We start from the raw sequence: 15,661 nt of genomic DNA on the forward strand, positions 1-15,661 counted from the left end.
GGATCGGGGACTGCGATGACGACGTCGGTCCGCTTGCTCACAAGGGAGATCACTTCACCACCTGGGCCATCAAGGTGGAGGCCGACCTGGATGCCGCCGGTCTCTGGGAGGCGGTGGTGCCGCCGGAGGACGCGGCATTGGCGGTGATCGCCAAGAAGGATAAGCCGGCAAGGGCTTATCAAGTTTGCAGATGTGAGTGGTGACTCTTTGGATGGCTTGATATATAAACCTGCAATGAGAGTGAAGCATCCGGAACGAGCGCCATGGCCGGCGACCTCCCCCTCTCACCCTCGCTCTGATACCAAATTTCAGGACAAAATGGAACCGCGGCTCGCCGGTGATCGCCGCAGACACAACCGGAGATGAGGAAGATGAACCGAGTGGATTTTCAAGCGCAGGAACGCCACCCCGTGACAAGGGCCTTCTGTGTATTCCTCGAGCTCGAACTCGATAACACAGGAAAATAAAGGGTGCTCTCACCACAGCCGCCGACGTCGCCGAGAACGAAAGCACCGCCGCTGCTGTCACCCAGAACAAAAGCTCCGCCGCCGCCGCTGGCTCACCACCGAGAACGAAGAGGAGGGAGCGACACAGGTTCAGACAGAGATACTCATTCAGACAGGCACGGGGATACGTTTGACCTGATGCACTGACAAGTGGGGCCCGTGCTTACGTGGATAAGTTGTGGGTCCAGCTCCATATAGCTAATGAGGGCATCCGTTCAGATTAAGGGCCATGTCGTGTCTGGGATATTTCCTCGGTTAGAAACGTCGCACTGAGGCAATTCAGACGAACGACGTCGCACTCCGTCCAATTCATCTCAAAAACGTCGCACAAGAGCTATACGCCGTGAGATTTCACAATGTGTTTTTTTGTCACCATGATGAGACAATAAAGCATTTATTCTTCCAATGCAAATTGGCTCGTTCTATATGGTGAGTCATCCAAAATAGCTTCTCGCTTGTAACCTCCTTGTTCTATATGGTTACATGGGATTGATCATAAGTTTAGGACTCTTCTCAGTGTGGGAGCGCTTTCCTTTATTTGGTCGCTTTGGTTATGTAGAAATGATAGGGGTTTTAATGATAAAAGTACTTCTCTGATGCAGATTATCTACAGATGTACCGTGACTCTTCGTTTATGGTCTTCTCTACAACACGTGGAGAATCGAGATCTTCTTAGAAAGGTGTGTACACGATTGAAAGTCACGACGAGGGATACTTTTATCCAGCATGGGTGGCGGCATGATCTAAGGATTGAGCCACCTCCACTTTAGATGTTATACAGACTACACATGTCTCTTTGTATGTCGCCTTTTTTATTTTTCATTTTTCGTGTGAGGACCTTTTTGGTTGTATACATCTTAGTTATGCAGAGGCCGGATGTAATACTTAAATATTAAGTAATAAAGCACTCTTTTTAGAAAAAAAAAACATGAAGGGACACAACTCCCATCCCAAGATCCGCTATAAATGAGTATAGAGAGGAGCGAATAATCGAATTTGTGTTCAATACATCTCACAAACTTGTAACCATTGACAATGAGTCAATTAATGGCTAAAATGATATGCTATAATTTAACGGGTAGTCACATAAGGAGAGAAAAACAAACATATAATTCTAATAATAATACAATCAATATGGACTAATAGGTTCCCACCCCTATGGCTCTCTCCTTCATTAATTTTTTATATCATCTTCTTGCATTGTTCAAATAATTAGGCTAGTAAGGAGGAGATTTAGCCTCTTTACAATTGGTGGCACATCTTCATATCTTCTTTGTCAATCCCTATCTAATCGTATGCATCGCCGCCCAAATCTTATATATACGCTTTAAAGAGGAACAATTAATTAAAGAAATTATCTTCGATAATATTTTGGTTCAACGACGCTAGCTAAGAAAAAAAACTAGCAGACACGTAGTGGCAAAACTGATATAAACTTGAATAGGAAGTGTAAAGAATGAGAAGAACAAATTATGAAAATGGTAGAAATAAAATTTCTCACAATCTGCTAATTGATACAGACTAGGTAGTATTTGCTCAACCCTTAACTTTCTCTCTCTGGCGCGCGCTCTCTCTCTCTTAAAAGTCTTCTTCTCTCTTGGTCAAAAGATAAGGGGAGTAGGGAGAAGATTTTAGGTGACTTCGAGACGAAAAGCTGCAGCCCTTTCTTTATATCTTTGGTGCCAAGTATAAAAGAAGAGTGCAAACAGAAGTCAGTTTTGCAATTAATGTCTGATTTTGTATCCTTTTGCTAGAGATGTGCATAGTGTGAAGAGAGAGAGAGAGAGAGAGAGAGAGAGAGACGAGGTGGAGGATGGTCAGGGCCTTCATAAGGGCTTCATGGGAGGCATCAGAGAAGAAGATCACCACCATCACCCACCCTCGGAGCTCCCCCTCGGCTTCCGGAGCGCCATGCCACCACCGATGATCGCCTCGTCCTCCATGTAAGTTGATTACACGAGCTATACGATTTGCCTCTTCTCTTGGCCTTTCCAAAGTTCTCCGCTTGAGTCTCCCCAACATCCACGCAAAGAGATGACCAGTACACTTTTGCTTGTTTGGTTGCATAAACTACCTAGGAATTCACCAACTCCATAGTGATTCTTGTTCCTTTTTTGGTTCTCTGTTATCACCTTTTCGTCCCCCCCCCCCCCCCTCCCCTCCCCCGCTTTCTCTCTCTAGGTTTAATTTCATTTTCTCAGTCACCGGAAGAAATTGTCCTTTGTTGGACTATGCATAGGTTTGGTTTAATTAGCAAAACGATCAAGACTCTTCTATCGCCATTTCACATCTTGTGGAGTTTGGGTTTTTGATTGCTTAGAAGAATTCATACACAGACATATACATGAGGAACTGTTCAGCGCTCGATCATTATGTCAAATTACTTATTAGTGATTAGTTAGGGACATGGAAATAGTTTAGGGGCTGTGATAAGGAGAGAGGACAACAAATTTTCCAAATATTACGATACAATTCTTTTCCTTGTACCTTTCAGCAAGTAGCTAAGATCAAAAGTTTTTTAATTGATTTCACACACCGACTCTTCTATCTGCTCCATTAAAGAAAAGGTGTGTTCCTACTTGCTTCCGGATGTATTCAACTACTGATTATTGCTTGTTTCATCATCCAATTTCCTTTTTAGGAGCAAGGAGTCGACGAGCTACGACATGGCGGATTTTGATCAAACGGCAATATTTCTCTACCTAGATGGTCATGACCCACAGTCGATTCAGGAACAACGACGTAAGTTATCATCGGAAAAAACCCCACTTATATACATATGCTTAATTACCCAGTTTGCTGTGTCTAATTCGTTCTTGGTTTGGTGTGTTTTCTTCTTGATGATGTGTTCCTTCTTGGTATCAATTTGGTAATTCTTCCTGTGTGAAGAGTGTGACGTGTAACAGACTGTCTCCCCCCTTTGCAAGAACTTGATCTTAAAGAAGCTATAAATATTCCTTCTTTCCTCTTCTCACACATTCCTTTCCATTTGCACCTTCTCATGCACCCTGTTGAATTGCAGCCCCAGAAGCATGCGTTACAAGTACCACATGTATTTAAGATCGAAAGCACTTTTTCCAAGAACGAATTAGTGTTAATTCTGGATTAATTCCATCAGCTGAATATTTCTAGCTGGCTTCCAAATTACCACGCAACATCTTTGTCTATCTCTCTCTAGCTAGAGAGTTGCTGCAAGCTGAATTTACCTTGTTTATAAATCATATTCCTACTTGCAGAAACTCTCAACATCTTCCCATCGCAGCCCATGCATGCCGCCGAGGCACTTAACCCTGCTGCAAAGGTACGTATATGCGTACGTATGCACGCAAAGTACATAATATATACGGTTAATTGAATGATATATTTGTAAGTGTAGATTAATGGCGGCACAGTCATGGCCGCTATGCTTGCTAATGGCGGTAACCCGCAGCAGCCGTCTCCAAAGAGGCCTGTACAGCAGCAGCAGCTGCTGCTGCAAGGTGCCCCGGGCGGCTCCAATGCAGCACCCTCGTTGCCTAGTTCAGCCAAGGACAACAAGAACAGCGCTAGTCTCGTCAAGGTATACGTGCATACAAGCATGCTGACTCTCACTCCCTTTGTCGGTATATTTTACAATACTTTCCTTTATATCTAGAGAAAGGTCCCCTCCTTTCTCTCACATGTTTTTGTAACAAATGTGGCTTGCAGAAGGAAGGAACCAGCAGTGGGAAGGGTGCAACATCATCTAGCACAGACCCAGATAGGGAAGGGAGTAGGAGAACACAGGACCCTAAGGTAAGCTAGGCTACTGATTCGGGCCTAGGCCTTCTTTCCCCGAAAAAAAAATTACTTGACAAATAATAGTAAATATCTTAAAAAATAATAATTTAATTAGTCTAAAGGTAAAGTAATAACATATATAATTAATTATAAGCGGTTTTCTTAGAATACTAGTTAGGAGAGGGTGAACAGTCATTGTCTACAGGGCAGGCAGGCTACACACATATACATACAAATGGTAGTTAACCCTAGCTACATATATGTTATGACTTATGACTCTTGACTTTGACATGCGTCTGCATTTTATATGTGCATGTTGCAGACACTGAGGAGGCTTGCACAGAATAGAGAGGCAGCCAGGAAAAGTAGGCTCAGGAAGAAGGTGAGTCAGTCAACCAAGAAACACCACAACTTGAACAAACAAATCATGCATATATTTATGTATGTATGTGATGTGCATATCTTCAGAAACATTCATTAATACATGTGGCATTAATTAACGTCCAAACATAAGATGTATATACATTGTTCATGCAAGTAACACCGCCATTAGTCAACTATTCTTTTCCCTTCACTAAATAAATGTGGTATCATTGTCTGCTAGTAGCTAGTGATTAAATGAGTTTTGTGATGTAGTAGTTTTTGGCTCTTTCTTTCAGACTTATGTGCTCCGGGATATCTTTATTTTCCTGAACTTGACAGACCAACTAGCTACAGAACTATGTTATTTTCCAAGAATGTTATCGCTATTTATGTTTCGATATTCCCAGTGCAATATGTTTTGATCATGCCGTGGCTGGTTGGCTCTGTAAACTATTATAGTACCTCAAGACCTATGGTTATGTGTGCCAGTTATCTCCCATTATTATCTGCCAGCAGATATAGAAATTAGACTAATTCGGTAGCAGAAAAGTTAGTACAGAAAGGCTAGTAAACTTTGTATGCTACCGAAGTTCCATGCGTCGTCCTGATATATTTATGCAAAAAAAAAGTGTATGTCTAGTGAACTCTTTATTCAAGCGCCGATATTTCTAGATCGACGTTCAAAAACTGAAGTAGAATGTGCATCTACCATATGCCTTGATGTAACTAACATCTTCATTCTTCAGGCTTACATACAACAGTTGGAGACAAGTAGGATTAGGCTAAGCCAGATCGAACAACAAGTTCAAGCAGGAAGAGTACAGGTAACTAAAACGGAAAACACTACTTGCTTTTTTCATTAACTCTCTTGGCTAGAGTTGTCAATGAGTTCGTGACAACTGACAAAGTGTATACTAAAATAATTGCAGGGTGTCTTGTTGGGTACTGGAGACCATCACCACCAAGGCCTTCCTTCTGCCCCTTCATTTGGTAATGAGACACTCAAAACCAATCAAATCAATCAACCCATCCCTTTAATTTTGCGAATTACTAAAACAATCCTCCAAATGTGTCTAATTATGAATTTAGCTAACAAGTGATGCAAAATTATTCCTAATATTGCATATGATATCTATGATTGAGCAGCTAGTATGTTTGACATGGAGTATGGGAGATGGGTGGAAGAGCACAGCAAGCTGATCTTCCAGCTCAGGGCATTGTTGAACGACAATGCGCCGGACAACCAGGTGCAGGTCCTGGTCGGTGGTGCCATGGCACATCACGAAGAGTTGCTAAGCCTCAAGGCCGCAATTGCGAGGACTGACATCTTCCACCTCTTATGCGGTGTGTGGGCTAGCCCTGCAGAGCGTTGCTTCCTTTGGTTGGGTGGGTTTCGACCCACAGAGGTCATCAAGGTATGCACACACCAGTTTGATTGTTTCGCAAGGGTATACTTAAGTACGGTCTCTGAGGGTTGCCATTCTCGCTTAATTGAATGTCATGGCCGGGTAGTATTTGTTGGCGTATGTATTCAAACATGTGGTTGTCTGGGTGAGGGGTGAGGGAGAGCCGTGGAAGCAAGCGTAGGTCAAATTATGGGCCCCTAATGGGCTACAAGGAAGTGGGGATTTTTATGGAATTATTCTTCATGCTTGTCTCTATGTCTGTCAAACTTCACTCATCGGGTGGCAAGAGAGAAAGTGGATCTCTTCGGGGTTGTGGAATTATTTGTCTAGTTCCTTAGGTTTTGGTGTATTTATGTTGTTTGTTCGGGTGATGGAGGCGAAAGCAGAATGAAATAAGTACATTGCCCCAATCGATGTCACATTGACATTTGTTCACCCCAATAAGCGTGTGGGTGATTTTCTTAGATCTGCTCCATTCGGTTGGAGGACAGAGTCGTCAACCACGATGCTTCAAAGAAGCAGAGCCAGTGGTGACGGGAGGGGTACGGTTGTGATTTACGCATTTTTTTCAATCCTATGAATTTATGTTTCCATGAGATAATGGGCTTATATATTTTAGCCTTAAGACCCATCATCTTGGGCCGGGCTTGTCTTTAATCCCTGAATGCATAAATGTAACACCTTAAATATTATGGTAATGGATTTAGCCATGTTAGCTAGATCATGCGATTTAGGATGCAATGAAAGACTAAATTTGTCCTGAACAAATGAATGGTGCATCTAGTTGATATCATGTCAGCTTATTCCTCTTTTCCAAATTTGTTAAAAGCTTGGTCCATGGTAGGTTTATAATTTAGAAAGGTGCGAGCCAAATTTCCATGATTGCCCTACTGTTCCTTTTTTAGAATATCTGCCAAATACGATTAACCATCTACTTACCACTCGGACTAGAAATATCATGTTGTACCAGTATATCATAAAGCTATTTGTATGTACCAGATGGAAATTTCCGATTGCAACATTAATATCCTTTGATAATAAGACTTTTTTTCGACTCTCCTTTAACCAAACAAGCTCATAGTGCAAACCCATCAAGAAGTACCTCATGGTCTAGGCATACATATGAAAAACATGTGCAAACACTATTGTGGGCTGGAAGCACATAGTTTTCTCGTCATCTGTTATCATTTTAGTTTTCATAATGTTTGGTGAAGGATTGAAATTTAGTTCTTGCGACCGTATGGTAACTAACTCGGCTACAATACAGAAACATCTGGATCCCGCTTTACATGAAGAACAAATTAATCATCTGAAAGCCAACTAAAAGATTCTTCCTTTATCATATATGGTACCTCCACTCCCTCAAAAGGTCAACTAATCCTTCAAATATTAATACATACATGTCAATTCTTCATCTATACAATACCCTAATTTCATTTCCCTTGATCAATTCAGTCAAGAAAGATGCCACTTCCAGCCTACCACACTGCATATCCTACATGTGGCTGGCCATTTTCTGCATTCGATCTCTAGTTGACCATTTCAATTGTGTCTCAATCTCGTCCCGACTTCGCAAGAATCAATTCGGTCTAGAACTTTAAAAGTGTTATATGTATATATGGTGAAGCACACAAACTTTATGGCTTATAGTTATAGTCATGTTTTTTCACCTCCACAATCAGAAAACCCAGCCTTTTCCGAGCTCGCCCCGCCCCCTTCGCATTTCATTCATTCATGTACGTTTTGTTTTGTGTGAGAAACATCGAGTACAACGTACATTTTCGGATAAGTGTGTGTTCTAGTAAACCTAAAGATATGTTAGGTTTATTGACCATTTCCGACTTTTTTCCCATCAAAATGAATTTCTAATAATGTCTACCTTGCCATTTTTAACTAATGTTCCCCTTATCTTAATTGTATCCTCCACCAATCCAGGTCGACTTTGGAAAAGCTAAAAGCCAACTTAATTTCCCCCGTTCTAATTACATGGTCAACAACTCCAGAGATCCTTTAACTTATCCAAAACTGAAAAGGGTTTGCTAAGAGTGTCCAATATATACTTGATGGAATAGTTGAAACTGAGGAAGAAAAAAAAGGTTAGGTTTTGGATGCATGTGCATTGTTGAGACATAATGGATTGATTGGGGAGTAGGTAATATTGGACAGAAATATGTGTAGAAGTTAGATGTGTGATGGGGACGGTTTTCCGAATTCCATAGTGATTCTTTTGCCGTCTTATTCTAGAAAGGTAACATTCTTGGCCATGCTGTAATCAAGAATTACACATATTTAATCTTAGACGTATATAAAAAATGGATTTCGAAACTGACTATATCATGCTTGTTTTGGTATGTGGTTTATACGTACTATCACGCACGCGGTATATTCAAATGCCCAAACCATATTGAGCTGATCAAATATGGCTCGGCCTGAGAAAAATTTATATCAAAAGAGTGCACATACCAAATAGTACTATTTAGCAGTTCAGTTTATGGGTCACGTGTGGAAATTGATCGTCTAACTTTTTGTCCATACCGTCTTCACACAAATCATCGACCTAGTGCATAATAATTAGGTAGTAATAAAAAATGCACCAATTTTGAATAAAGAGAAATGTTAATTGAATTGTCATCCTTTTGCCTATCATTGACCTTCTAGAAGGTCTATATGTAGGCACCTTTTCTTTTTTGAGAAAAATATGTAGGCACCTATTTCCTAGAAGCATGTACTCCATCCGTTCCTAAGTGTGTGTTCGGTTTCTCTCCGCCCCCTCTACTGCGCTCCCGGAGCGGAGCAAAATACAACATATTTTGATGGAGCGGCTCAAACCGAGCTTCACAGCTCCACTCCGTGGAGCGGAGGGGAGAGACTCCGAACAGGGCCTAAATGTAAATCTTTTTAAGCATTTTAATAGAAGACTATATACAGATGTATATAGACATACTTTAGATTATAGATTCATTCATTTTGCTTCGTATGTAGTCACCTAATGAAATCTTTTAAAAGACTTATGTTTAAAAACGGAGGGAGTATATATGTAAAACTCGGCCCGATCGAGAAGATCACCTGCAACAAGATTCTCAAAAAGACAACATCACTTAGTTTTGAGTGTCTTTTCATGTGGACTTTTCAGCATATATTAGGTTAAATTTTTTAGCTTAATCCATACACATTCCAGATGGAATGGGCAAATCATATATATGTGCTCATGAAATGTGCTCTACACTTTTCTTCAAAAAAGTGCTCTACAAACGCACCTAGCTCATTAATTTCTGTTTTGCAAAATGGACGATTTTTTTGTTTTCCATTCGTGCGGGAATCGATATTTGTTTTCAATATATATTTAGAAGCTAGGCAGTTGATTTCCCATCGTTGTTGAGTATATATAGCTAAACCTAAACCATATTATATACTGACTATAAATGCAAAATGCTCTTAAATTGGGTGCTAAGTATTCAAAAGTGTTACGCTTAATTAATAACTACTCTTTCCGTTTCTAAATATAATTTTTTAGACATTTCACTAGGAAACTACATACAAAGCAAAATGAATGAATATATACATGCTCTAAAGTATGTCTATATACATTCGTATGTATTATTTTAATAAAACGACTGAAAAGACTTATATTTAAAAACGGAACGAGTATATATGATGTATTACTTAATAATTAATAATTAACTAATGCAGATAATGTTGAAGCAAGTTGAGTCGCTGTCAGAGGGGCAGCTCCTGGGAATCTACAACCTCCAGCGGTGGGTGCAGGAGACGGAGGAGTCGCTGAACCACACCATGGGGACCCTCCAGCACTCCCTCTCCGACACCATCGCCTCCCCGGAGGCCGCCGGCGGCAACTTCATGGGCCACATGTCCCTCGCCCTCAACAAGATCTCCTCCATGGAAGCCATCGTCAGGCAGGTGCGTGCGTAGTATATGATCACATGTGATGTGTGTACGTCACGTCACTATCAGGCTGCATCTGGGGCCCACTACGAGACCGTAATTAGGACGTGAGACGGACGTACGGCCAGCATCATCCACACGTGTGCACTGCATCATCATGCATGGTTGTTGAGATCAGCATGCATCGGCATGGCCGGACGAGCTTAGGTTAGGCGAAACCTAGCTAGCCAGCAGCTGCCAGACGCGTTGCGCCCCCAAGTCAAATTCGGAAGGAGATCGAAGCCCCCGGCCCGTCCATCCACGCACACACGTGTGCGCTAGACGCTCTGCAGACGTACGAACACACGCACGTTAACATATGATGTGGGGGTGAGAGGATGGAGAAGTTGGGACATCATGGTCGTGCAGAATTAATGTGCAGGAAAAAGGAGCGGCAGCTTGATTGTAGACTGATCCTGACACATCGATCGAACTCTGGCCCATATGTAGTTTATTATAGCCCACATGATCTTATGTTGCCACTTGATGGGATCGTTCGGAAGTCGGCGTTTTCTCTCGATTAGTACTGTTCAAGTGTGCTTGAATGATTGTCCAGGTTAACTACTAATACTGTTTCTTCCTTCTATGCGCTGCAGGCAGATGCGCTGAGGCAGCAGACCCTGCACAAGCTGCATGGTATGCTGACTGTCCGGCAGGTCGCGCACTGCTTCGTCGCCATCGCCGACTACTTCCACCGCCTCCGCGCCGTCAGCAGCCTCTGGGCTTCCAGGCCACGGCACGACGAGCAGGGCCCGCCGGCGCCGTAGAAGAAGTGGGGGAAGCAACAGCAGCGGTTGAGCGAGATTTAGCTTAATTAATTAAGGTCCAGCATATGCATGCATGCACACCGGGAGAGAGGGGTGTGCGTGCATGCACGTGTCGGAGTTCAGCTCTCGGTCGATCTTCACATGTGGAACTTGCAACTTAATTTTGTAAGGTGTACATACAGTGTTAGCTGCTAGCTAGAGAAGAATGCTAGGGTATTAGCGGAGACTTAATTCCAGCCATTTTTCTTCCTAGCTAACTTATTTTCGGCAAAAATTCGATAATTTAAGTTCATGTAGGGCAAAGTTGAGTTGGATATGGTCTCGGATGTTTGCATGAAAGTCGTAGTGCATTATATATCGATCTGAGTTGCTTGATTAGCATGCTGAGTGGTTAATAATTTATTCTCAAACTAACTCACACCAGAAAACTTTTCAGAAAAGGTTCAAAATGTTCACCAACTATTTTATTTCCCACAAAAGTGAGTAGAGGTTGAAATGTTCTAGCTAGCCTACACCTTTTGACACTAGTAAAGATCCATCCATCACACGCGGTTAAAAATCTATATTACCACGCGCCTAGCCTCCCGGCCTAGCCGTGCCGGTGGCCACTCTGGCCGCGGCGACTACCAAACCCTCGCCGTATGCCGCTCTGGCCATGGCGACCACCCACTCCCTGCGGTCTGTTGATCGGTTTGCTTCCTGTGATGGATCTCGCAGATCTTCGGTTCGACAGAGGCCATGCTTTCAAAATGGAACACTCTTCAATTTCCAATCAACTTTTCAGAAGGAAATGGACTGAGAGAGTTCTTCCTAGTTGCGAAACTCACCAGATCAAGGATTAGACTCACTCAGGAATCGGTGGGCAATCAACGAGTTCAAATTAATCTAGATGAGGCCTCTTCTGGTCCTACGACTACACGACCACGACAGGCCCAAAGCCTTCTGTGTTCGTTGCCTCCTAGAAGGACATGAGAGGCTGGTGTGCTCGAACATGATCCGATGATGTAACCGCAAGGGGTGGGGCCACATTCCGAGTGGTTGTCGCTCGACATTCCAGTCCCTCGCAACGCGAAATCACATGGCTGTCTCAATATGTGCTCCCTGTACTCCCGCCCCTGATACTGAAGAGATTACCACTCCTTCCCCAAGAAAAGTTGTCGTAGTTCCTGGCAATCAAAGATTGAGCATTACATCACTTCCTAACGATGTTGAGATCAATCTCAATCAATCCCCAAGTTCACCATCGCCCCCTCCACCACCTCCTGTGACCTCCAGCTTCCTGCTGGAAGCTTCCTCTACTCGAGGAGAGGTCTTCAACAGAGACATGCCTCTAAGTGCATCTAGTGCCCCTTAGTGATTTTGGTGTGTATTAAAGACTTATAAGTTAAGAGACTAATGTGTTTGTGAGTGTACATAGTCTCTATAAGTCGCAGAGGAGTCTAAGTATTCGAAGAATATCGACCCTTAAAAATGAATGTCTTCAGCTGAAGACTTTGATAACTGCTTGAAGACTTTGAAAGCGAGGAAATTGGCGTGTCCTTGAAGATATTGATACAAGGACTTTGATGCGTGAAGACTTTTGTTTTCGTAGTTTTATTTTCTTTCTTTTGAGTCATAGGAACACCGTATTGTTAAAGGGGGTCGAGGTAAAACTAAGGAAAAGTTTCCAAGTGATGCTCATCTCAAAGCCTACACACACCCAATCCTTCGAGTGAAACCTTTGGAAATATTTTATAGTTTAGTAAATTTCTTCAGTGACAGAGACGAAGATCTTTTGGTCTCTAAGGAAACTGCTCTAACTAGGTACTTAGGTTTTCGCCGTACCTACAAGTGAGGAATATGAGAGACATGAGGACTTTCACAGCTTGAATGTTCTGACCGTTGTTCCTGTTGGAAATATGCCCTAGAGGCAATAATAATTAGTTATTATTATATTTCTTTGTTCATGATAATCATTTATTATCCATGCTATAATTGTATTGATTGGAAACACAATACTTGTGTGGATACATAGACAAAACACTGTCCCTAGTAAGCCTCTAGTTGACTAGCTCGTTGATCAAAGATGGTCAAGGTTTCCTGGCCATAGGCAAGTGTTGTTTCTTGATAACGGGATCACATCATTAGGAGAATCATGTGATGGACTAGACCCAAACTAATAGACGTAGCATGTTGATCGTGTCTTTTTGTTGCTACTATTTTCTGCGTGTCAATTATTTGTTCCTATGACCATGAGATCATATAACTCACTGACACCGGAGGAATGCTTTGTGTGTATCAAACGTCGCAACGTAACTGGGTGACTATAAAGATGCTCTATAGGTATCTCCGAAGGTGTTCGTTGAGTTAGTATGGATCAAGACTGGGATTTGTCACTCCGTATGACGGAGAGGTATCTCGGGGCCCACTCGGTAATACAACATCACACACAAGCCTTGCAAGCAATGTGACTTAGTGTAAGTTGCGGGATCTTGTATTACGAAACGAGTAAAGAGACTTGTCGGTAAACGAGATTGAAATAGGTATGCGGATATTGACGATCGAATCTCGGGCAAGTAACATACCGAAGGACAAAGGGAATGACATACGGGATTATATGAATCCTTGGCACTGAGGTTCAAACGATAAGATCTTCGTAGAATATGTAGGATCCAATATGGGCATCCAGGTCCCGCTATTGGATATTGACCGAGGAGTAACTCGGGTCATGTCTACATAGTTCTCGAACCCGCAGGGTCTGCACACTTAAGGTTCGACGTTGTTTTATGCGTATTTGAGTTATATGGTTGGTTACCGAATGTTGTTCGGAGTCCCAGATGAGATTGCAGACAAAACGAGGGTTTCCGAAATGGTCCAGAAACGAAGATTGATATATAGGATGACCTCATTTGATTACCGGAAGGTTTTCGGAGTTACCGGGAATGTACCGGGAATGACGAATGGGTTCCGGATGTTCACCGGGGGGGGGGGGGGGCAGCCCACCCCAGGGAAGCCCATAGGCCTTGGGGGTGGCGCACCATCCCTTGGTGGGCTGGTGGGACAGCCCAAGAAGGCCCTATGCGCCATACATAGAAAATGAAAGAGAAAAGAAAAAAAGGAGGTGGGAAGGAAGAGAAGGACTCCACCTTCCAATCCTAGTTGGACTAGGATTGGAGGAGGACTCCTCCTCCCCTTGGTGGCGCAGCCCTTGGGGCTCCTTGAGCCTCAAGGCAAGCCTCCCCTCCCCTCCTCCTATATATATGGAGCTATTAGGGATGATTTGAGACAACTTTTGCCACGGCAGCCCGACCACATACCTCCATGGTTTTACCTCTAGATCGCGTTTCTGCGGAGCTCGGGCGGAGCCCTGCTGAGATTAGATCACCACCAACCTCCGGAGCGCCGTCACGCTGCCGGAGAACTCATCTACCTCTCCGTCTCTCTTGCTGGATCAAGAAGGTCGAGATCATCGTCGAGCTGTACGTGTGCTGAACGCGGAGGTGTCGTCCGTTCGGCACTAGATCGAAGCGGATCCTGGGACGGATCGCGGGACGGTTCGTGGGACGGTTCGCGGGGCGGATCGAGGGACGTGAGGACGTTCAACTACATCAACCACGTTTCTTAACGCTTCTGTTGTGCGATCTAGAAGGGTACGTAGATCAGAAATCCCCTCTCGTAGATGGACATCACCATGATAGGTCTTCGGGCGCGTAGGAAATTTTTTGTTTCCCATGCGACGTTCCCTAACAGTGGCATCATGAGCTAGGTTCATGCGTAGATGTCTTCTCGAGTAGAACACAAAAGTTTTTGTGGGCAGTGATGTGCGTTTTGCTGTCCTCCTTAGTCTTCTCCTATTTCCGTGGCATTGTTGGATCGAAGCGGCTCGGACCGACATTACTCGTACGCTTACGAGAGACTGGTTTCATCGCTACGAGTAACTCCGTTGCTCAAAGATGACTGGCGGGTGTCGGTTTCTCCAACTTTAGTTGAATCGGATTTGACCGAGGAGGTCCTTTTGGATGAGGTTAAATAGCAATTCATACATCTCCGTTGTGGTGTTTGCGTAAGTAAGATGCGATCCTACTAGATACCCATGGTCGTCTAACTTGTTTTTGCAGGGTATGCTTGTGATGTGATATGGCCAACGATGTGATGTGATATATTGGATGTATGAGATGATCATGTTGTAATAGTTAATATCGACTTGCACGTCGATGGTACGACAACCGGCAGGAGCCATAGGGTTGTCTTTAAACTAACATTTGTGCTTGCAGATGCGTTTACTATATTGCTAGGATGTAGCTTTAGTAGTAATAGCATGAGTAGCACGACAACCCCGATGGCGACACGTTGATGGAGATCATGGTGTGACGTCGGTGACAAGAAGATTGTGCCGGTGCTTTGCTGATGGAGATCAATAAGCACATGATGATGGCCATATCATGTCACTTATGAATTGCATGTGATGTTAATCCTTTATGCACCTTATCTTGCTTAGAACGACGGTAGCATTATGAGGTGATCTCTCACTAAAATTTCAAGACGAAATTGTGTTCTCCCCGACTGTGCACCGTTGCGACAGTTCTTCGTTTCGAGACACCACGTGATGATCGGGTGTGATAGACTCAACGTTCACATACAACGGGTGCAAAACAGTTGCACACGCGGAACACTCGGGTTAAGCTTGACAAGCCTAGCATGTGCAGACATGGCCTCGGAACACATGAGACCGAAAGGTCGAGCATGAATCGTATAGTTGATATGATTAGCATAGAGATGCTTACCACTGAAACTATTCTTGACTCACGTGATGATCGGACTTGAGATAGTGGATTTGGATCATGTACCACTCAAATGACTAGAGAGATGTACTTTTTGAGTGGGAGTTCTTAAGTAATATGATTAATTGAACTAATTGTCATGAACATAGTCTAATGGT

At 43.2% G+C, this 15,661-nt stretch overlaps 1 protein-coding gene across 1 annotated transcript; it reads left to right on the top strand.

The window, feature by feature from the left end:
* Nucleotides 1-2,074: 2,074 nt before the first annotated feature.
* On the top strand, nucleotides 2,075-11,057 carry LOC123398708 (transcription factor TGAL7-like). The gene is made up of 11 exons (XM_045093157.1): nucleotides 2,075-2,449; nucleotides 3,148-3,248; nucleotides 3,743-3,807; nucleotides 3,883-4,065; nucleotides 4,194-4,280; nucleotides 4,588-4,647; nucleotides 5,375-5,452; nucleotides 5,558-5,618; nucleotides 5,775-6,043; nucleotides 9,725-9,952; nucleotides 10,573-11,057. The coding sequence occupies exons 1-11, from the start codon at nucleotides 2,346-2,348 to the stop codon at nucleotides 10,741-10,743; spliced, it is 1,407 nt and encodes a 468-aa protein (XP_044949092.1). The 5' UTR covers nucleotides 2,075-2,345; the 3' UTR covers nucleotides 10,744-11,057.
* The last annotated feature ends 4,604 nt before the right edge of the window (nucleotides 11,058-15,661 follow it).

This window comes from Hordeum vulgare, chromosome 5H (genome assembly GCF_904849725.1).
Source record: "Hordeum vulgare subsp. vulgare chromosome 5H, MorexV3_pseudomolecules_assembly, whole genome shotgun sequence".
Classification (NCBI taxonomy): Eukaryota; Viridiplantae; Streptophyta; class Magnoliopsida; order Poales; family Poaceae; genus Hordeum; species Hordeum vulgare.

Excerpts from the sequence above, each read along its gene's own strand:
- LOC123398708 (XM_045093157.1), top strand. The coding sequence starts at position 2,346 with ATGGGAGGCATCAGAGAAGAAGATCACCACCATCACCCACCCTCGGAG. Across the intron at positions 4,648-5,374 it reads AAAGTAGGCTCAGGAAGAAG|GCTTACATACAACAGTTGGA; the intron begins GTGAGTCAGTCA and ends TTCATTCTTCAG. Across the intron at positions 5,453-5,557 it reads TTCAAGCAGGAAGAGTACAG|GGTGTCTTGTTGGGTACTGG; the intron begins GTAACTAAAACG and ends AAATAATTGCAG.